The sequence below is a fragment of the Engraulis encrasicolus genome, chromosome 1 (genome assembly GCF_034702125.1).
Source record: "Engraulis encrasicolus isolate BLACKSEA-1 chromosome 1, IST_EnEncr_1.0, whole genome shotgun sequence".
NCBI lineage: Eukaryota > Metazoa > Chordata > Actinopteri > Clupeiformes > Engraulidae > Engraulis > Engraulis encrasicolus.
Genome location: NC_085857.1, coordinates 47,770,307 through 47,792,225, shown reverse-complemented (window position 1 = coordinate 47,792,225; position 21,919 = coordinate 47,770,307). Strand labels below are relative to the sequence as shown.

Here is a 21,919-nt window from a genome sequence, read left to right as displayed (position 1 = left end):
GGGAGTGTGTGAATCTTTTCACTTGGCAACTTTGTCTTTTTCTTGCTCAGGAAATGTGTTGGGAGAGTGAGAAGGGGTAGGGTTGGGAAATGACCCAAACTAGATTCCTGGAAGAAGAAACACTCAGTCTCAATGGGACAGTCCTGGCTAAATAAAACTTAAATAACAATGAAATGAAACTTGGATCCCAATTTTGTACCCCTTCAACATTTCACAGGTGTCCGTGGCCCTGTTCATGCTAGCCGTCTGCCTTGAAAGGCTGGCGGTATACTTGCTGTAGGATATGCGAGCGCTTGCATGTCGTGCTTGTAAATTTATAATAAAAACAGCTACTTGCAGAGCTGTGGCTGATGTTCATTTATTACTCAGAGGACTGACGGCTTGACACAACGAACGTCAAATGCCTCTCAATCAGGACCCCACACTTACACTTGACAGGTGCCTATAGATGTTACAGTGCACAATTTCATAACGCGTTAACTTGCGCAATTCATGTCAATTTTACGCACGTTAGATACTGCAACCAAACAAGTGCGTTAGGTGCAATATCTTCAAACTCGCACAGTTCCATACGAGCGCTTCTGGGGAAAACAACGATGGCGACAACTTTTCAAGACCGTCTCGAGCTTGTCCGAAATTACAAACATTCGATTTGCGATCATACTTCCCCGTTGCACTTTGACAAAGGAGCGTGCAAATACAGAAGTAGCAGTATCGTCTCCTTGCCCGGGGAGTCCTTATTTTGTTTTGTTTACAGTCTGTGTTCCCAATTTCCTTATCGCAATGCTGTGCTCTCTGCCCCCTGGATGACACCGCCAGTATTTTGCATGTTGGTCTACTGCTTTTAAAGCAAGCATGTGCAGTCGGTTAGCCTACTCGCGCTGACTCGCGTAATTAGCGGTTCGCAGCAAGCGTGCCGGGGGCTAAAGACACACTCGGCAATATATATGTCAAAAGAGAACTTATTTTCACTCAAACAAATATTATTAAGATTTATAGAAAATGATTTCGCATTCCATTTATATTTATAGTCATGAGACCTTCGTGGGTCACCAATGGGCCCGGCACTGCTGTAGAATACACATTCAAGATTGGAACTTCAGACATTTCACTAGTCTACCACTAGGTGTCTCTCTGAGACTGTGACATGATTAGAGAACGGCCTTTACATGTAACACAACAGTAGGAACAGGAAGTCAGGCAGCTAAACATCTTTCTTCTAATAAACACATTAAAGACTGACATCATGTTTAGAATATATGGATATTTTTATGGATATAGATACTGTATCTGTTTGGGCGTTTAGTTAACACAAAAAAACTGATTTGAAGGTCCCATAAATGGAAATAAACAAAAACAAACAAACAACTCAGGATTTATTTCGTTCACTATACTGTTTCTTTTTTTTATTCACATGCCATGTTTGTATGTAAACAGATTTTTTTAAGCACTTTTTATACATATCCACACATACGTGTAGTCAAGGCCTGGAACGTCATTCTGCTTTTTCACCACTTGGTGTCTCTGTGAGACTATGACATTAGTAGATTAGAGAGTATAATTTATTAATCCTGAGGGAAATTAAAGAATTAAGGAATTAATACATAGTGTTCTTTGCAAGGGCGGGGTGGAAGGCTTATGACGTGGTCAAGGGGGCATTTATTCGAAAAGGTCGAGAACCATTACTCTACTGTACAGTAGTGCCATGGACATAGACTTGTCTTACCATACCCTCACCACAACTCTTCAAGACTTTCAGATGAAAAACACAAGAATGTACAGTAAAAATAATATTTTTTGCCACGAAATATTAATATCACTGTGGTGTATTGCTACACACGTAGTTAATTAATGCTTAAGCAGACAACTGGAAGAACACGAAGGCGGATATGCAAGATAACACTTACTGGGTTTATTGATAACCATAGCCACTGTACATCGGTGCACTACCTAACACGGCAGGTGCAGGAGAGAGGGAGCGCCTAGAGGCGCAGTACCTTTTGTACCACCCAGAACAGCCAATAAGAATACATTGTTCACCAGTACCAAAATAAGAGTACATCACAAAATAATATTCCTGGTGTTGGAACACCACAGTTCCTCCCCTGTAAATCATAACCTCTTCTTCTATTACTTTTCAATACCTCATTTCTTTTATATCCTTAACAAGGTACATTAGTGCTTGAACTCATAACAAACATGAAAACATCAGTACACATTCAGTACATTTTCTTTTCCACTTTTTCACATCTTTTTCTTCTTTTCAACTCAACATGTCCAGTTATAAGTTCAGTCTGTCAGGAGGACGCCTGTTTCTCACAGGACGCGTACGGCGCTCCACCACTGGCGCTGGTGAAGGTACTGTGGGTTGCGCTTCCACAGCCACTGGCATAGGCTGTTCCATGTCAGTCTCTGTATCGGACTCCTCAAAGTCCAAAGCTGCACAAGAATCCTCTTGTGTCAACTGAGCAGGGTTTGCCTTAGTGCTCAACATTTGGTTTACATGTCTTTTCACAATTTTTCCATTCACTTCAACATTGTAAGTCACAGGACCCAACACTTCACGTATGACACCATTCAACCATTTCTCCCCTCCCCTGTAATTCTTTACCAAGACCTGCTGACCAACAGTAAAAGACCTAACACGAGGAAGGTTTGGTTCAGTTTCAGTTTGCATTCTTTGGGAAAACTCAGGTTTAATGAGAGATAACCTGGTTCGCACCTGTCTCCTTAGAAACAGCTCAGATGGCGTCTTGCCTGTGGTTGTGTGGGGTGTGTTTCTGTAACCAAACACAAAATTAGCTACACAATGCTCCAGTGTCATACCACCGATTGCTCTGTTCTTTGCAAGTGATTTCTTAAGATTCTGCACTAATCTCTCAGCTAAACCGTTACTTGCAGGGTGATATGCAGGTGAAGTAATGTGTTTCACTCCATTCTTAGCAAGAAAAGACTCAAATTCTTGCGACACATACTGGGGCCCGTTGTCTGTCACCACTTCTTTTGGTAAACCATAAGATGAAAACAAGGTTCTCAGTGCCTCAATTGTTTTCGTTGATGTAGTAGTATGCATGGGAATGATCTCAGGCCATCTAGCATAAGCATCCATTACTACTAAGAACATCTGCTTGTGGTCCTCTGCAAAATCAAGGTGTATTCTCTCCCATGGACTAGAAGACCATTTCCAAGTGTGTACACGTGTAGTGGCAGGCATGCTACGCTGTTGCAGACACACACTACATTTACTCGCTTCTTGTTCAATGCACTCATCTAATGTGGGCCACCAGAAGAGACTTCTGGCAAGGGATTTCATTTTAACTATCCCCCAGTGATGTTCATGAAGCTCAGACATTAGTCTATCCTTCAATTTCTCTGGAACTACCACCCGTAATCCCCACAATAGACAATCATCCTCAACAGTGAGCTCATACTTTCTCTGAAAATAAGGCTTCAGTGTTTCATCCTGTATGTGCTTAGGCCATCCTGTCAACACCAGTTGCTTAACTACCTTCAGCACAGGGTCTTTATCGGTCTCTTTAGCTATTTCTCTAGCTGTGACGGGCAAATCTTCAAGATATGCAACTCTGTACACTGGATTAGATGCAACATTCACGCTTGGTTTCACAGGTAACCTAGACAACGCATCCGCATTGCTATGCTGCTCTGATCTCTTGTATTGGATTTCATAGGTATATGCGGCTAAGATTAGAGCCCACCTTTGCATCCTCGCTGCGGCTAGAGTAGGAACTCCAGTTTTTGGTCCTAAGATTTTTAGTAAAGGCTTATGATCTGTCAATAACAGAAATTTCCTACCGTAAAGGTATTCATGGAACTTCATAACGCCAAAAACTAAACCAAGAGCCTCCTTCTCTATTTGTGAATAGTTTTGTTCTGTTTTTGTCAACATCCTTGAAGCGAAGGCGATCGGTCTCTCGCTTCCATCTTTCATTTGGTGACTGATTACAGCACCAACTCCATACGGAGAAGCATCGCATGCTAATATTAGCGGTAAATCAGGGTCGTAGTGTACTAGCAACTTGTCTGACTGAAGAGATTGCTTGGCACTCTCGAATGCTTTTTGACATGTATCTGACCATTGCCAATCAACATCTTTGTGCAGTAGCACTGTCATGGGCTGAATCAAAGTAGACAGATTAGGAATGAACTTCCCATAGTAGTTTAGCAGTGCTAGAAACGACCTGAGCTCAGTCACATTTTTCGGAACTGAGGCTCTCTGAATCGCATCTGTCTTTTCCTTCATCGGATGAATGCCCAGTGCATCAATGACATGTCCTAAGTAAGACACACTGCTTTTCATGAATTCACACTTCTCTTGTTTTACTCTGAGATTGTGAGATTCTAGTCTCCTAAGGACCTCTTCCAAGTTAGCTAGGTGACTGTCTGCATCCTTTCCTGTGATTAATATGTCATCTAAATAGCAGATAACACCATCCATGCCCTGAAGTACTTGATCCATTATCTTTTGAAAAATCGCAGGCGCACTGGCAACACCATAAGGTAGTCTGTTGTAATGGTACAACCCTTTGTGCGTGTTTATAGTGAGGTAACGTCTTGAGTTTTCCTCTAACTGCACTTGCTGATAAGCTTGTGATAAATCAAGTTTGGTAAATTGCTGACCTCCAGCTAATTTAGCAAATAAATCTTGGGTTCTGGGTAGTGGATACTGTTCCACGTTCAACCAAGGATTAATTGTAACCTTGTAGTCTCCACATATCCGTACACTGTCATCCTTTTTGGGTACACAGACTATGGGAGCTGCCCATTCACTGTAATTAGTTGGCGAAATAACCCCCTCAGATTCTAATTTTGCCAATTCTCTCTCCACAGCTTCTTTAAGTGCGTAAGGCACATTTCTCGGCTTGCAGAACTTGGGCACGGCCTTCTCAGTTACTTGTAACTTTGCTTCAATGCCCTTGAGCTTTCCTAAACCAGGTTTGAATACAGCCGCATGTCTGGTACACACGCTGTCGACCGTTTCAGGAGCAACTCTGTTGACTTTTGACCAGTCTAGATGTAGCTGGCTAATCCAGTCTCGCCCCATTAAGGCAGGACCCTTCCCTTTCACCACTAGCAAGTCTAGCTTTTTGGTCACATCCTTACATTTCACCTTTGCTGTGAATTTTCCCATCAATTTCAGTGACTCTTGACTGTAGGTTTTCAGTACACAATTAGCTGGGCTAAGTTTCACTGACTTAAACCTGCGCTGGTACAGACCCTCAGATATCACTGACACGGCTGCGCCAGTGTCAACCTCCATTTTCACTTTAGCACCATTGACACTCACATACACATTATATGGTTTCACAATGTCACCTGTACTTGTGTCCATTGCAAACAAGTCCAAACCTCCACCATCAAAAGTCTGACTGGTGTCGATGCTCGACTCCTCCACTGTGCACTTGGATGGCACACAGTCGTGCTCTGCGCCGTCGCGGAGCTGCAGCTTGGCACAGCCACCACCTGTCTGGAGATGATGGTCACTGCTGCGCTGTTGGGGAGCGTTGGAATCAGGGTTTCTCTCGCGCTGGGGAGCGTTGCACACCGGATCTCTCTCGCGCTGGGGAGCGTTGCACCCACGGCTCGCCTGCTGCTTGTGAGCGCTGACACTGTGGCATGTCTCGTGCTTGAGAGCGTCGCACTGTGCCTGGTTCACCGAATGCATGGCTTGGCACGCCGCGTGCTTGAGAGCGTTGCACTGTCCCTTCATCGCTGACTGCGCGGCCCCTTTTCCTCCTGGCTTGCGAGAGCGGCATGCTTTCGCGATGTGCCCCTTTCGATTACACTCGTGGCACGCCACATCCTTGAATCTACAGTCATCTGGCATGTGGCCCTTGCCACTGCAACGATAGCATGGCTTTCCACTCGCTGTAGGCTTTTCCGTAGCCTTTGTTTTGGCTTTCTTATCAACGACATTCGCCTTGTAGGTTTTCTGTGAAAACTGTTGCGCACTGTCCTTTGTGACTTCAAATGCAAGCGCTCTTTCGAGTGCAAGCGCCAACGTTAAGTCTTTGTCTTTCATGGTGTGAGCAGCGCTGAGCAAGCGATCCCGCAATTCAGTGCTCTTAACACCACACACGAATCTATCACGTAATGCTTCCTCTAAAAATGCGCCAAACTTACATGTGGCGGCTAACTTCCTCAGACTAGCAACGTACTCACTGATAGTTTCGTTTTCCTTTTGATTCCTTCCGTGGAATTTGCATCTTTCAGCAATAAAATTGGTTTCAGGAACGTAATGTTTCTCTAACAGTCCCACCAACTCTGCATAAGTTTTCTCAGACGGCTTTGCAGGAGCACACAAATCCATTAGCAAGCTATGCGCCCTTTTCCCTACCACAGTTAGAAAAACCGCCTTGGTCCTCTCTTGTGTGGTATCAAGACCATTAGCTGCAAAGTACTGCTCTAGCCTCTGACGATAACTATCAAAACTTTCCTCACTTTCCTCGAAGTGGAAGTCTTCTGGCTTACCGAACGCCATATTTATTTCGACGGTCCTTTCACGCGCCGAAGCTCTCTGTAGCTCTGCTGGTGGTGGTTGTTGAACTTGAAGTTCCTCGTGCACCACCGGTGCTTCTCGCTCCACGGGGTTTTCCTCAGCGTCGTTAACCCCTGCCTCGCTGTCGCTGCCGGACATGCTAACGTGTCTTCCAACTTAAACATCCCATCATCCTCGTCGCCAAACTGTGGTGTATTGCTACACACGTAGTTAATTAATGCTTAAGCAGACAACTGGAAGAACACGAAGGCGGATATGCAAGATAACACTTACGGGGTTTATTGATAACCATAGCCACTGTACATCGGTGCACTACCTAACACGGCAGGTGCAGGAGAGAGAGAGAGAGCGCCTAGAGGCGCAGTACCTTTTGTACCCCCCAGAACAGCCAATAAGAATACATTGTTCACCAGTACCAAAATAAGAGTACATCACAAAATAATATTCCTGGTGTTGGAACACCACAATCACATTTGAAACTAGGCCTAAAAAGAACTCATTGAGGCATTTAAAAAAAAATATTATTTGCATCTCTAGATAATTATACAGAGTCGGCCAGTTGTATTCATGAGGCCAGACACATAAGCAGAATTCTAGCCAGTGTAGGTCAAAATCTTCTGCTATGGTGGAAAACCTAAACACCCAAATAACTTGACAATTAGGCCTACATAATACCAATGATAGTTCTTAACAGGAAATGTGTATTTATGATGTTCATGACTGGAAATTGGAGTAGAATGTATGTATGCATGTATCCAAATTGACTCTTAATTAGGTTTCCCATTCATCACATGCCTGTGGTTGCATGTCTAGGGGGAACTGCACATTTTTGAGGGAACAACAGGAGTCAATGGGAGTTCGCCAAACACTAAGTAGTTTCCCTGTTCGGTTGCACCAGAGGTTGGAAAATATGTCATTCATAGAGGTGGTAACATTATATGACATGGCATAATATTTTTGTAGTTATCTAGTGGGTTTTTTTCTCTTCTCTCCCCCAATGTTTTAGTGCTCTGTCAATAATTCTCACACACAATCAAATATTGGTAAAACACAATATTTCACCTTTTGTGTTGGATTCACAGTCATGATCAGGGCGAAGGTAGAAGGGTATTGGCAAGAGCAGACGGTGTGAGTTGAGTTGGTCATACTGACTCGGCAGCCATCTTGAATCCAAGAATTGGCATCCCAGTGGACACAGAACACCTCGTCATCAGCGGTTGTATGCTGTGCACACAGCCAGATTTTAGTTAAAAACCTTGGCATACTGTACATACTGATGCAGTAACCTTATGTTACAGCATCAATATTGCAAAAGTACACCTTTTGCAAAACATAGTAGCCTACATGTTTTCACACACAAATATACAGAGTGAAACATGCAGTGCTAATCGAACACCACCACTACTACTACTGCTACTACCACTACTACTTCTGCTACCACTACTACTTCTGCTACTACTACTACAACAACTACTACTGCAACTACTACTACTACAACTGCTACTACTGCTGCTGCTACTACTACTAATAATAATAATAATAATAATAATAATAAATAAATAAACCCCACATTTTTAAAAACTCTTTTAACGCTCAATAGATTAAACTTAAACTACTCATTATTATTTCGAGTTAAACGTGACAACAACCTTGAGGTGCTTTATGCTGATGTTGACCGGAGTCGGTAGCGTCTTGTTGAGTGTGTTTGGCAAGATGACAGACACGACGTTGGAGATCACATCGGCTGTTTTGTTGCTTTTGGTCTTGAAGAAGCTGGCATTGAGAGCCTCCTGCATGTTGTCGAACACCATAATGCCCACAGACGCTGAACCTGAAGGTTAGATAAGATATGGTAAGATTCGTAAAGTCACGTGACGTCCTTTTTTCTGGGTCATTGCTTTATGCCGCTCCGGCCACAACTTGTCATCAAAAACTAGCCCAAGTACTTGTACTCCGTATCTGATTGAATGGCTGCTGCCCATTGATAAACGTACAGCTGCATAAGATAACACAATGTGACTCAGTAGCTCTTTGTGATAACGACTCCTTGCATGCTTTATGGGAACTCCTTCGTGTATCACTTGGAACATCATGATGTCCCCAGATGCTGAATCTGCGGCTTATACGGATAAAATAAGACAAGATAGGCCTATGATACGACAAGACAAGACAAGACAAGACAAGAAAAGATGAGACAAGACAAGACAAGAAAAGATGAGACAAGACAAGACAAGATATTGCATTCGGTAGCACTGCATAATAACAAGGTTCATGATTCCATAGCTCTTTATAATAACAACTCCTTGCATTCTGTTGAGCACACACATCACCGATGCTGAACCTGAGTTTATAAAGATAAGATAAGATAAGATAAGATAATATAAGATACGATAAGATCAACTTCATAAGCTTATATGATGCTGAGCCAGAGGGTTATCAGGATAAGAGAGAGAGATAGAGAGAGAGAGAGAGAGAGAGAGAAAGAGGGAGAGAAAGAGAGAGAGAGATAGAGAGAGAGAGAGAGAGAGAGAGAAAGAGGGAGAGTAATTTGATGCCTACCATTGTTGTTGTCCGCAATGCCCAAGAGGTCGATGTCAACACTGACATTGGCAGTCACCAATTTAGGCATTCCAGCCACGGAGGTATTTGGTCCAACACTCAGGATCTTCACCTCTGAGGGGTGATATTGAAGGAGGGAGAATATCAGCCAATAACGAAACTCTGACCAAGCCTCGACATAAGATGCTAAAGGTTCCCCCTCTTTGAGCTGCATCATGATGGGAAAAGACAAAGGTACCCCATTTTTTAGTGATGGCTAAGTTCAGAGAAAAGTTTGATGTCAAGGCAGCCTGGCCGTTTGAGTTGCAAAAGGTAAAACGTTCACCATGTTGATACCGTTGGTGTCATATACTACGTATCAGTGTTAGGCTTGTACCTGTGGTGTTAGTGGTGAAGTTTGTGCTGGACTGGGTGAATGTGGGTTTGATCAGAGTGGACACCAGGTCCTCACTGGACTGAAGCACAGCATCTCCCTTGGAGGCCAGTCTGTCTGGAGGAGAGTCCAGCAAAACATCTAGGAGATTGGACACTGTCTATGGAGAGAAGGAAAAATATCAGAACAAATGTCTACCCTTTCACTCATCAGATGATGTGATTGAAGTAAATCACCATTTTCAAATTAACAGTGAAACAAACATGTGTCAACTAAATTTAAAGGTGCACATGTGTAGGATCGTTGATATGTTTCGCATTGAAGCTGTGCTGCCTATTTCGAAATTTGAGCTTTTGAGCTTTGAGCTTTATGAATATAATAAATAAATATATTCAAAATGAAATGGGAATTCAAAATGGCAGACATGGAGAATATCCACCTTGTCATGTACAGGTGTAATCCTCCCAGTCATAATGAATACTGAGAACTTGATGGTGGTGGTATGGTAGGTTTTCGTGACATTCGTAACATTTCTGAATGGGCAGCATGAATTCTGGAAACAAACTACAAAAAATACTACATTGTGCACCTTCAAACTGTACTAGTAACAGAAACAGTTACAGTAACTTAAAGAAAATCATACCTTCTCTGGCAGAGTTGTGGACAATGACGAATTCAAGAAGTTCAGTTTACAATCTATATTGGAGCCCTAAAAATGGGTAAGACAAATCAGCGTGAGGTTGATAGTGAGACTGTTCATTTGTTGTGTGGGGGCTGCCTTGGGAGATGATTCCAGAAGAACATGACAAAATATATGGCAATAGATATTCTCTTACAGATTTTAACTTACAAAATAAAAAAAATAAAATGTGTCTTCCATTTCCCTTCTCCACAGTTAACATATGAAAAATGCACATAACACAGTCTTACTCCACACAGTTAAAACAGCCATGCAGAATAAGTAATTTGCATTGCTTTAAACAATAGTTTAATGATAGTTCTGTTAATGGTTAACTTTACCTGGCAGTCCTTCTTGATAACTCTTGCCAGTTCTAAAAATGAGGCACAAGAAACGGGAGTATGTTAGACACATTTCCAAAAGTGGGAAATGTATCTTTCAATTAAAGTGTCAAATGCAAGCATCTGTAAGTATAATATGGTCAATGTAGCAGCCATCGTGTAGTGGTGTTGTAGAACAAGGCACCTATATCCCCACAAAGCTCCAAGTACTGTAACCAATACCCTGAAAATAACTATAAGTACCTTTGAAGGACTTTAAGTTGGACTTTAACTTCACTAGCCCTTCCTCCGCCCCTTCTTCCCACCTGCCCCTTCAAACCCCCCGTAATGTAAAGTGACCTTGGGTTCCTTGAAAGGTGCTATATAAAACCAAGTTGTTATTTTTATCATTATTTGGATAAAAGTGGCAGCTAAGTAACAGCAAGAACTGTCTGGGGCCCTGCAACATCCAGCACACACACAACACACCCCTGTTACTGCTGCCCCTGATGGAAAGGACCACACCAACAGGAGCACGCGCACGCATGCACACAAACACACACTGTCTTGCACTTTGATGTCCGTTTGTAAATGTCAGTCCCGTGTTTGTCTATGCTCTTTCATGGTATAAGAGAGAAAACGTCATTTCAATTTCCTTGTATGACCTGCGCATATGAGGAAACTGACAATAAAAGCTGACTTGACTTGACTTGACTTGACTTGACTAAGTGGAATGTAATGTAATTTAATTATGTCTAATCCAAATATAATGTCCAAATAAAATGAGTTCTCGCTTTATAGTGAGGATTTGAAACCACAGCTCTTATTTCACCTCATTTTACAACACATGGCACAAGCAAATTAAGGCAAGGGGACATAGCATCAGTTCAATTAAGTTGAATTCAATTAAGGTAATTGGCCATGTTGTGTGTACAAAGAAGAGAACAAATGTTCTGTGGTTTAAGAAAAGTACGTCATTTTAGTGTCGTTACATATCACAGTTTTTAAACCGGGTCATTTTTTGGAACACAAACTTACCTTCACAAGGTGCACTGCTGTTTCCATAGTTATTAAACCCTGGTGGACAGGTGCAGGTGTAGCTGCCAGGTGTGTTTATGCAGGTGCCATTTGGACCACACACAAGAGGACTCTCCACACACTCATCCACATCTGTGGACCGACCAAAAGGAGAAAACAGTGAAGTTCAAGAAAGACAGTCAGACACCCACACAGACATTCACACACGCACGCATGCACGCGCACACACACACACACACACACACACACACTTTACACTCTATCTTGCACAATATAATGAGAAATAAGACACTCTGTACGCTTGCTGCGAGCCGCAAATTCCGCACGTCCCTGCGATAAACCGACTCAACATGATCTCCAAAAATTCCGTGCTCCTGGACACGGATGTTAAGGACACAAAATCCGTGTCCAGGAGCACGGATTTTGCCAAAATTCCGTGCTCCTGGACACGGAATTGTTTTCCGTGCTCCTGGACACGGAATTGTTTGAAGTGCTTTCTATAGGCTATTTCCACAGTCTTGTGTTTTCTCAGGATTTTTCTAATTTCAAATATTTTGTCTCAAAAAAAAAAAAAAATTCTTACTGACAGGTTAGGGTTAGGGATTGTTTTGGTCTGGGCACAGCTAGTTTTCTTTCATTATATAAGTTTGATAGCCTAGCAACCAATTGGAAAAGGTATTTCTCAAAAATATGTCTTTAATGACAGGTTAAGGTTAGGGAATGTTTTGGTCAGGGCACAACTTAAATTGCTATAGCATTATTTTGTTTAGGATTAGCATTTGGTATGTATTTTCTAATGATAGATTTAACACAGTGCTGTGGTAATAGCCTATAGAAAGCACTTCCGTGTGCCCATCACGGAAAACAATTCCGTGTCCAGGAGCACGGAAAACAATTCCGTGTCCAGGAGCACGGAATTTTGGCAAAATCCGATCTCCTGGACACGGATTTCGTGTCCTTAACATCCGTGTCCAGGAGCACGGAATTTTTGGAGATCAGGCTGACCGACTGCACATGCTTGCTTTAAAAGCAATAGACCAACACGCAAAATACTGCCGGTGTCATCCAGGGGGCAGAGAGAACAGCATTGCGATCCGGAAATTGAGAACACAGACTGTAAACAAAATTAAAAAGAAGGACTCCCGGGCAAAGAGACGATACTGCTTCTACATTTGCACGCTCCTTTGTCAAAGTGCAAGAGGGAGATCACAAAGCGAATGTTTGAAATTACAAGCTCAATGAGACGCTCTTGAAAAGTTGCCGCCGTCGTCGTTTTCTCTACAAGCACTCGCATGGAACTGTGCAGACTTTCTTACGACCCCCCACGCGCTTTGTGGCAGTAATTAATGCACGTAAAATTAATATCAAGACTATACTGTAGATCTCATACCTGGCAATGTTGTTGTTGGTGTTGGAGTTGTTTTTGGAATTGCTGTTAGATAGGGAAGAAGAACATTAATCAAACAAATAAGTAATGTAATAAAATAAAATAAATAATATGTTTAAATTAATTTAAATAACAAACAACAATAATTAAATCGATACACAATTAAGAAATATATTTTGTGGGTTGAACTTAAAATCAACAGAAATAGAGTAAGTTTCAACTGAAGAGTTATATTAACACTGCTATTCCAACTGTGTTGTCTGTTATCTAGCCTTTCTTTGGGAGTTCAAAATGAATGATGAATACATTAAATTAATGCTAAATTAAAAATACATTATTACCCATTGGAGCTAATAACTACAGTCAGTGTGCTGTATGAAACCACTTTTACTTTACTGACTTTGCACAGAAGACCCGGCAACCAATAAAAAAACAACCGGGGATGACATGACTCAGTGGTCTAGTGCGCCATACCATCATGCCTGGGACATGTTACTGTTTACCAATCTTTCCCCATCTCTCTCTGCCCACTTATATCCTGTCTAGCACAATAAAGGTGAACAGGTAAAAGGTAAAAGGTGAAAGGTAAAAGCCCAACAAATAAATGAAGACCAACTTTTCAGAGTGAGTTCGACACGAGTGATGAGCACTTTGTACCCATTGCCCTCCCAGTCCATCTCCAGGCCACACCAGTAGGAGCCAGCCTGGAGAGAGAGAGAGAGAGAGAGAGAGAGAGAGAGAGAGAGAGAGAGAGATGTGGGGGAGGAGAGAGGAACACGTGTAAGGTTCATACAGGAAGAGTAGGGAAACAGGGGTATGGGTACCAGAGACAGTTCTATTAATTTGGGGACCCTAGGAAAAATATAGACATAGGCCCCTCTTTAATTATTTTTGGGCTGACTTCCAGGGGGCCCTGTAGAGGGCAGATTTGGTGGGGTCCTGGGCAAAAGCTCTGCAAAGAGAAGAAGAGAGAGGGAGATAGAGACAGAGAGATAGAGAGACAGATAACAAGAGAGACAGAGAAAGAAAGAGAGAGTAAAAGAACACTGTTCTTAGAGTGAACACACTCTAACCTGGTGGATGTCAAAGTCCCTCATAGTGACCGTGAAGACCCTTGCATTACGGTCGTCATAGAGACTGAGCGTACTCGACAGACGGGTCCAGATGCGGTCACCTCGTGCCGTCACCGTGTAGCGACAGTCTTTGTTGCCGTGGGGACCACAGAAGAACTTGCCACCACGCACGTGAGCGTCCAGGTATGGACAGGTGATGTTGATGTTCTCGCCAGCTACTGCCATACGCTTGACGTATCCCGGGAAACCAGCATCTGTGTGGAATAGAATAGAATGGAACATTTTTACACTGTTACCAGTTTCGAATAAATAGAATGGAATTAGATCATATTTCAATAGTTCATTTTTTTTTCTATCAAGTTTACATGGAGCACTTTTTTGCCCTTTAGTGCTTGGTGTAGTACAGTTTGCATATTGTGGCATGTGGTTGCTGGCCTCGGTCCTGGGTGCTCTGAACTTGCCACCACCCCCCCCCCCCCACACACACACACCCCACCCCCACCCCCCCCCGCGCAAGATGGATGGGTAGGAGGGATTAAATCTCCGCGACGGCGAGAGTAGTAAGGGCAGTTGCCAATCACTCCGTGGGCTCCTCCCGAACTGTCTTCAAATATAACCAAGTCTGGGGATCAGGAGGCATCAAAGAGGATGCACGCGCTGGGTCAACGTCATTGCCTCTGAGTCTTGTGTTATTATATCATTGGGCCTATTAAAAAGAACACTAATAGGGCTTTCAGGCCGACCAGAACGAAGCTGGAGTCGGTGCCCGAACCAGTTACATTCAGCACTTAAGTGTTTATCTGCGAACCGCCCGTGTTCATACCGAGCTCTGAACTTTTCCCGCACGTGACTGCGTTACCCGGATGAACCTGCTGACGAGCACGCTGTCGTCACGGTTCGCAGAGAAAAACCTAGTATTTTGCGGTTCGCATTGCGAACCAACTTTCCGGTTCGCGAACGCAAATATCTGTGGCGTGAACACGACGGCTGGTTCGCGATTAAGTGCGGGAACGGGCTCCAGCACGGTTGTCAGTCGGCCTGAAAGCGCTAAAAGGGGATTTAAGTGTGCAGACATGTTTTCTTTCAATTTTACACAGTTTTTGTTTAGGTTTGGCACCTTTTAATCGAGAGTGCGGTGTGATCCGGCTAAACACATCATTGGGCATGTGTGGAACGACCAGAATTGTTCTTAAGCGCAATAAACTGTAGGCCAATACATGATGAATTATTCAGGATTGACAACGGAATACACCACCCACTTCATTCAGAATAAAGTTTAATTCCGAAAAAACTTTAATTTCCAGAATTTGAAGTGTTCACATGATTTTCAGCAGGATTTTTATTCGGAATTAAAATTGAGTTAATTCAGAAATAAATGTCCCATACAACAAATAGTATACAAGATGAGATTAAAATAATAAATAAAATAAAAAATTGAAAAATGTTTTACCGGGTTAGGTCTTTGTTTTGACAGTACAGTCAACACACACACACACACACACACACACACACACACACACACACACACACACACACACACTCTCTCACACACACACACACACACACACACACACACACACACACACACACACACACACACACACACACACACACACACACACACACACACACACACACACACACACACACACACATCTTCACCACTATGTTGATATCCGTGACATGGTTCTCGATCCCTGTGTTTGCACACAACATACGCACATGCACGCATGCACCTAGTCACGCCACGCCCTCCTAGTGATGCCAGGAGCAATACAAAAGTCGTTTATGAGCTACGGAGAAATTGGGAACTCCACCCACTTCGTCTGGAAGCAATCAACTTTGAGCAGTTCCTTTGGCTAGAGGCGTGTTCACGGCAGTGATGTGGTTTAAGCAGAGCTGTTATATTAGGAGTTAGAAAATGTTTGGTGTAAACTTCAGCTCAGGCTTATCTGGCCTAGCAAACGGAGGGAGGTGGGTTGAACTGGCCATTCGGGAAAAGTTATGCATTATCTTCTTGGTCAGACTAACATCTCGGTACGAGACTTAAAAGTCGATGACAATCAGGCAAGCATGCACCCACACACATACACACATGCACGCACAAACCGCAACAAGCCCACTCACCCTTGATCACCATGTTGATGTTTGTCAGCGGGTCCCCAGTCCCTGTGTCACCACAAGCGTGTTGTCCCGTGTCTTGTGTGTTCAGGTTGGCAAAGCCTAGGATGGTGTTTCCCGAGCGGTTGTTGTACATTGTGCATCTGCCGTTTTTGACCCAAACCTTTAAACATCACAACCCATTACATTATATAGCATTACGCTGTTATACATGATGTGACGTTTAGTAGAGGCCATAGCCATAGCGCAAAACCGCATGTAGTAAAGAAATGTCTGAGAGCCACAAAATAAAGACACAAGAATTGGACTTGAATTTAAATTTGATTTTGATTTGTTATCTAATCATCTTTTCAGAATGAGTTGGATTTGAGTAAACCAAGACTGGACATGCAGAATAGTGAAAAAAGGGTAAAAATACACTGACAGACACAAGGATTTGACTGATATGCACACAGTGAATACACAGCGTTAATTCAACTCTTATTGTAGAGAGTACTCTGGGACCAAATATAATGTAGAAAATATCTAACATACCTAGTTTGATGACATGTTTTGACTTTTACGTTTTATTATTGGAAATTACTGTTCAGACGTCCTATCATCTATGTATGTGTAAATTCTTGCTGTTCAAATATTTTGAGAACGTACAGTTTTAAACCTATATAAAGTGCATGTCAGAATGCTGTGCAATGCAATGCCCAATTCAAAAATGTCATATGTACTGTGTATGGATACATAAGCTCTTTAAATGTGCACCCACAGAACAGAGTAGAGCAGAATACAACATTATACAAGTAATTCAGTACAGCATGTTAGGCTACAGCCAGACCTTGTCGTCCAGGTGCATTGTCGGGTCAGCGTCGTCATCCGTGCTTTTGCAGAGGCTGCGGGTGTTGGTGACATAGCCCGTACCACACTTGACATAGACCTTTCCTCCCACGTAACCGGTTACATTCAGAGCTGTCAATAGCAGAAAGGAAAGAGAGTTATATTTTGATGTGCTTGAAGGAAGACCTCCAGTCATCCTCCATTCATGATCAGCAGAGGCAGGCTTTCCACTGAGTCTTGGGTGGTGTGTTCTACTCAGCCTTTCCCACAGACATCGTCGAAAAGGAAGAACTTTGAGTCACACACAAGAGCTGAATGCGAAATCAAAAACTGTATTAAACAAAGCCAAATGAAGTAAATTAATCCGACAGACAAGGGACAAACGTTTCGGGTCTAGCCCATCAGCAGCGTTTGAAATACGTCATCAGTCACAGACATCGTCGGCATGCACGGCCAATCTTGATCAACCCCCCGCAGCCAATAGGCCAAATATATCCCAAATATATGCCATACGGCACTGAGCCGTCTCCTGTGCCGCTATTCAATTTCAATTTCATTTTTTATTAAGGATAGCACCTTGAGATGAATCATCTTGTTTTCAAGGTGGTCCGTCAACCGGACTAGGTCTGAAACGGTTGGGAGTGGACGCACCAAGCAATACACAGGTCTAAAGTGTAGGCGCAGAGGCCGACCTTTGTTGGTTTTTGTCACATCTAATCTGTTTCCATGTATTTTCCACCGCTGGAAAAGCAGCTTCTGTCTCGCCCATGGCGGCTTGTCTAGTGTGAGAAGGCCCTAATTCTTGTTGCTTGTTACTGACATCGCCCATACCAGACTTGACATAGACCTACAGTATCCTCCCACATAACTTGACCAGCGTAATCTGAGCATCATCTATGATTTTGGCTTTAAAATCATAGATGATGCTCAAATTACGCTCATCATAAGCTGTCACGTTCAAAGCTGTCAATAACAGAAAGGAAAGGGTGTTATAATTTCAGATCAGATTAAAGGAAGACTACAATAAGCCGTCCTACATTTTAAGGAAGAGACTGCATTGTAGCTCAAGCTTGGATAACCATAGCAGCAGTCGGGCAATTCAAATGAATAGGCAGCATTCTGTTGCCCAACCACGAAAAACGGGCAATAACGTGAATGCAACACGAAAATTAAAGTTAATTTTTTCGTGAATACTTCACGAAATGACAGAGATAGGGCTCTGTAGCTACATCATCTGTGCACACTCATCTCTGGCAACATACCCTGCTACATTAGTTGCTGCCAATGACAGAAAAGAAAGAGTTACAATGTTGTCACATTAAAGGAAGTCATTCTCTGGCAGAGACTGTGGGTGTTGCCCACACCGCACTTAACGTAGAATATTCCTCCCACGTATCCTGTTACGTCCAGAGCTGTCATTGACTGAGAGGAAACGATGCTGCTGTTTTGTTACGCAGAGGCTGCATTTGTAGCTCATATTGGCCAAATGATTAAGGAGATGGACTTTACAGTAAATCAGAGGTTTGCAGGTACAAATCCCACCCCTCTACTTCCTATCTCACTCCATGACTAAGGTGCTCTTGAGCAAGGCACCTAACCCCACACTGCCCCAGGGACTGTAACCAATACCCGGCACTGAAAAAAAATACAAAAATAATAATCATTAGTCGCTTTGGATGAAAACGTCAGCTAAGTGTCATGTAAGTAGAGTTGTGCTACGCAGAGGATGCAATAAAGGAAAGAGAGTTATCGCTTTGTCAGATTGAAGTCTTCATCCTCTGCAGTGTTGCCAGATTGGGCGGTTATCCGCTCAATTGAGCTACTTGGGATGGCTGTCGGGGGCTGCGGGTTTTCTGCAGTTTTGTGCCCATAGAAATCAATGCAATTTGTTGAAATTGGGCGGAATTAAGCACATTTTGTTGGTTTTTGAGAACCTTTTGGGCGGGATTTGATCAGACACATCTGGCAACACTGATCCTCTGTGGTTTTGCGGAGACTGCTGGTGTTTAAGTCTAAAGTCGCCTCACGCTATACGCCTTACTGCACATTACATAGTAGGCCTAAACCCCGATGTAGCCTGCTATGCTTAGAGCTGTCAATGACCGAGACGAAAGAGAAGGGAATTACTGGGGATTTTGGAAGGCACTTAGGCCTATCTTTAAGGAGATGATTTGACTATAAATTACATTTAATCAGATTAAAAGTGTTCATGTAAATGCGGCTAATGACTTCATACTGAATAGTTGATGGTAGCCAAGTCATAATGAATACTTGATGGTAATGGTTAGTATTCGTTAAAAATGGGTAACATTTGTGAATGGGCTGCAAATCTGGAAATCAAATACTAAATATATCACACAGTGCCCCTTTAATGCTCATCTGACATATACAGGCTTTCACTTTCATAATGTTCTTGTCCCTCTATAGGGGACATTGTGAAATATTTTTGAGATATTTATGCACAAGCCATCCAATTCTTATATGCCCACTTGACATTTTTAGCATTTCATGTCCTTTTAAGGGAATGCTGACATTCTGCAAAATACGGTGGCACTCTCTCTCTCTCTCTTTCTCTCGCATACTACACACTAAGGTGGTACTGTTTAGCAAAACAAGCAGAATATGCATTGGTGAGTCATACGCCTCAGAGCACACAGTCTGACAGCTAACACGGTGTCAAAAAGGAAAGGAATGGAGAGAGGGGGAGGGGGGAGAGTTCCAAATAAGACTCCTTACAAAGAGAGTGAGAGAAACAGAGAAATAAAAAAATAATTTGATGTGGGTTTCAGACACATGTACAGTGTACTATAGAGATAAAGAGAAAGCAAGAAAGAGAGCCAATCTTAGAGAGACAGAGTGAGTGAGAGAGAAAGAGGCAGAGAGAAACAGAGAGAGAGAGAGCAGTGTATGTATAAAGCTTCTGTTCAGATAGAGATAACTGATAGTCAGTGAGGGATGGAGCGAAAGAGAGCACGGCAGGGCAGGGCACATTCAGACATGCTTATTGATAGAAAAGCATGAGAGAGAGAGAGAGGGAGAGGGAGAACGAGAACGAGAGGGGGAGAGCAGAATGAATGAAATAGTAACGCTGTGTTCATTTTTTTTGTAGATAGACGACATGCATACACATGACGCACTGAAATACTAAACTAAAGTAAATTGAAGTTGGGCCTGTATTGACTTGCAAGCCAACCTAGAAAGCACATACACTACCACACAATTTTGTCACAGAACAGAGCTTCAGAAGGACATTAAGGCCTTTAAGGTTAGACTAAACCAGAACCATGGAATTCATAATTGTGGCAACTGGTACAGGAAGTGATTTGGTGACATGATACGCATGAAGAGTTCAGATGCAAAACCCCCTAACTCCATTTCTGAAGACCTGCACTTTTATATTTTTAGAGAACCCTGTTGTTGGTTTGGTTTACATTATGTACTTGGTAATACATATAAATAGTATATTACGTAAATAAAATTTAAAAAATATGCAATTTTGATAGCTTTGTATTAAATAAAAATGAATTAAGATTATTTTCTGAAAAGGCATTTAGGGGGTTTTGCATCTGAACTCTTCACATAGACACGCAGAATGAAAAAAAAAACAATCAAACAAACAAAATATCTCAGTCAAACATCTAACTTAACAGATCTAAGTCACGTGCATGCATAGAAGCACTCCAAAAGGCAAATTGGATTCCTATATGTGGGTTAGGGTTAGTCTTTTACATTTGCAGACACTACTAAAAAGAAGCAAGCAAAACAAACAGACAAAAATATAGCTGTTACTATCTCCCATTAGAAGGTTGATCTCTTTGGCATTAACATCAATACCGCCCAGGGAAGCCATCACAGGGGGCAAATAGGTCAACTGAAAATTGTCCCAGGCCCAGGGAGAGAGGGGGGGGGGGATCAGAATTGGGTTGTCATTACATTTCAATGTAATGGTTTGAGGACCATGTTAGATGACCTTATCCGGGGCCCAGCCAAAGCTGTCCACTGCCCAGACACCGCCATAGGACAGAAGATCAAGGCCATACTCTCCCAGCATCCTTTATGGCAGGGGTGGGAAACCTTTTTTATTCGAGGAGCCATTTCAAATTTTATAAAATCCTCCAAGGGCTGTGCCATGAACACAAACCAGGATTTCCCCCAGCACTTTAGGACTATATTGAAGGCCTAAACCTTTACAACAGACCCCACTCTCACCAGGTACCCTGAAAATAATATAGTTTAATTGTATTGCAAATAGAGTTTGTAACATTTCCTTACATATTTCATGTCAAACTGCATAGCGATAAAATTATGTCAGGGGATGGACATCAAATGGCCTATGACGGAGGGATCTTGACCCCAATGTACCAGAAGCAAACAGTTTCCAACAGACCGACAAACAGCCATCCAGAAAAAAAAAACACACAAGCCACCCACATTACTTAAAACGAAACAAAAACCAAACAAAAGAGACAGCTCATTGAGTCCCATGAGCAGGTTGACCTCTGTGACATTAACTTTACATCCACCTGATGACTTCAGAGCCACATGACACTCATCTCTCCCAGTATCCTCTAGGCTGGCTTATCTGTGGCAGACTGTAACGGCAGAGAGGCTTCATGGGTATTACGAGAGAGAAAAGTCCTGACGCAGAGGCAGTTATAATGAATGGGGTCCTATGGAGCTCAACTATAGATGCTGCTGCCGATGCTTGGGAGAGAATCATGTTGTCATTTTAATTTTCCCAAAGGCAGGATAAATTATCCTTTCAAACAGCACTTAGTTAGAATTTCTGAACTCGCTTGATCTTTATAATATACAACTTTTTTGTCAATATTACTTCAGGAGTGGCTTCACACATTGCAGTTGGATTGGTCAACCAGCTGCATTGCTGTGATCACGACTGCCGTATAGCAATTTCGTTTGCAAAATGCTAGCGGAGGCTGATTCATAAATGCCAAACCTGTAAGAAATCAGAAGGATATAACTCCCAGCTTATTGTACATTTGAGTTAAATCCACATCGGTGTC

The 21,919-nt window shown here is 42.6% G+C and overlaps 2 protein-coding genes across 2 annotated transcripts in view; both read right to left on the bottom strand.

Annotated features, from left to right (window-relative positions):
- Positions 1-21,919, bottom strand: part of LOC134453502 (adhesion G protein-coupled receptor E3-like) — a 42,300-nt gene that overhangs the window by 13,226 nt on the left and 7,155 nt on the right. Inside the window, exons 4-15 of the mRNA XM_063204304.1 lie at positions 16,897-17,027; positions 16,074-16,230; positions 13,947-14,200; positions 13,490-13,577; positions 12,877-12,918; positions 11,487-11,618; positions 10,470-10,501; positions 10,093-10,158; positions 9,453-9,609; positions 9,077-9,190; positions 8,167-8,348; positions 7,580-7,741 (exon numbers count right to left, since the gene is read on the bottom strand). Of these exons, the coding sequence (XP_063060374.1) occupies positions 7,580-7,741; positions 8,167-8,348; positions 9,077-9,190; positions 9,453-9,609; positions 10,093-10,158; positions 10,470-10,501; positions 11,487-11,618; positions 12,877-12,918; positions 13,490-13,577; positions 13,947-14,200; positions 16,074-16,230; positions 16,897-17,027 (1,517 nt within the window). The remainder of the gene's footprint in view (positions 1-7,579; positions 7,742-8,166; positions 8,349-9,076; positions 9,191-9,452; positions 9,610-10,092; positions 10,159-10,469; positions 10,502-11,486; positions 11,619-12,876; positions 12,919-13,489; positions 13,578-13,946; positions 14,201-16,073; positions 16,231-16,896; positions 17,028-21,919) is intronic.
- On the bottom strand, positions 1,408-5,842 carry LOC134437637 (uncharacterized protein K02A2.6-like). The gene has a single exon (XM_063187154.1). The coding sequence runs from the start codon at positions 5,726-5,728 to the stop codon at positions 2,282-2,284; it is 3,447 nt and encodes a 1,148-aa protein (XP_063043224.1). The 5' UTR covers positions 5,729-5,842; the 3' UTR covers positions 1,408-2,281.

Excerpts from the sequence above, each read along its gene's own strand:
- LOC134437637 (XM_063187154.1), bottom strand. The coding sequence starts at position 5,728 with ATGAAGGGACAGTGCAACGCTCTCAAGCACGCGGCGTGCCAAGCCATG.